The sequence below is a fragment of the Fulmarus glacialis genome, unplaced genomic scaffold (assembly GCF_000690835.1).
Source record: "Fulmarus glacialis isolate BGI_N327 unplaced genomic scaffold, ASM69083v1 scaffold18581, whole genome shotgun sequence".
Classification (NCBI taxonomy): domain Eukaryota; kingdom Metazoa; phylum Chordata; class Aves; order Procellariiformes; family Procellariidae; genus Fulmarus; species Fulmarus glacialis.
The window spans coordinates 691-1,217 of NW_009192316.1; the positions used below are offsets into that span (position 1 = coordinate 691).

The 527-nt window shown below is 62.0% G+C and overlaps 1 protein-coding gene across 1 annotated transcript in view; it reads right to left on the minus strand.

Moving 5' to 3' along the window:
- Positions 1-58: 58 nt before the first annotated feature.
- Positions 59-527, minus strand: part of CRTAC1 (cartilage acidic protein 1) — a 9,686-nt gene continuing 9,217 nt past the window's right edge. The window contains exons 11-12 of the mRNA XM_009587037.1: positions 434-526; positions 59-171 (exon numbers count right to left, since the gene is read on the minus strand). Coding sequence (XP_009585332.1) covers positions 59-171; positions 434-526 — 206 coding nt within the window. The remainder of the gene's footprint in view (positions 172-433; position 527) is intronic.

Sequence of the window (527 nt, forward strand, 5' to 3'; positions counted from 1 at the left end):
CAGGCAGAGGCCGGCCAGTCCTTCCACCAAGGCTGCTCTGGCGTGTTACAGGCAGGGGTTAAAGTGCATAGAGGCAAAGGCAGAGTCCGAGGACTAGAGGGAGGAGAGGATGGCGGGGGGGCCTAGGCCAGCTCCCAGCAGAGGGGTATCCCCCAAAAAAGGCCACTTGAGCTACACAGAGAAGGAGAGAAGGAGCAAGAGAGAAAAAGAGAAAGAGAGAAGGGGAGTCAGTGGGGGCTCAGCGGGAGATGCAGGATGAACAGATATGGAGCCAGGGTGCAGGTGGCTGGGCAGCCACCCAGCAGGTTACAGGATGGGGCCAGGCCTTTGACAGGGGTGCAACAGCATCCCAAGGTGGGGCTTTGGGGCTGCTGCCCACTGTTTTGCCCAGGCTGTGGTGGCATGGGGTGAGGGTGGCCCAGCCCTCACTCACCCACACAAGCTGTGCCGTCCTCATTGGGCTCGAAACCCCGGCTGCAGCGCTTGTTGCTGCGGCAGGGGGAACCCGCGTAGGGGCTGAGGCAGAC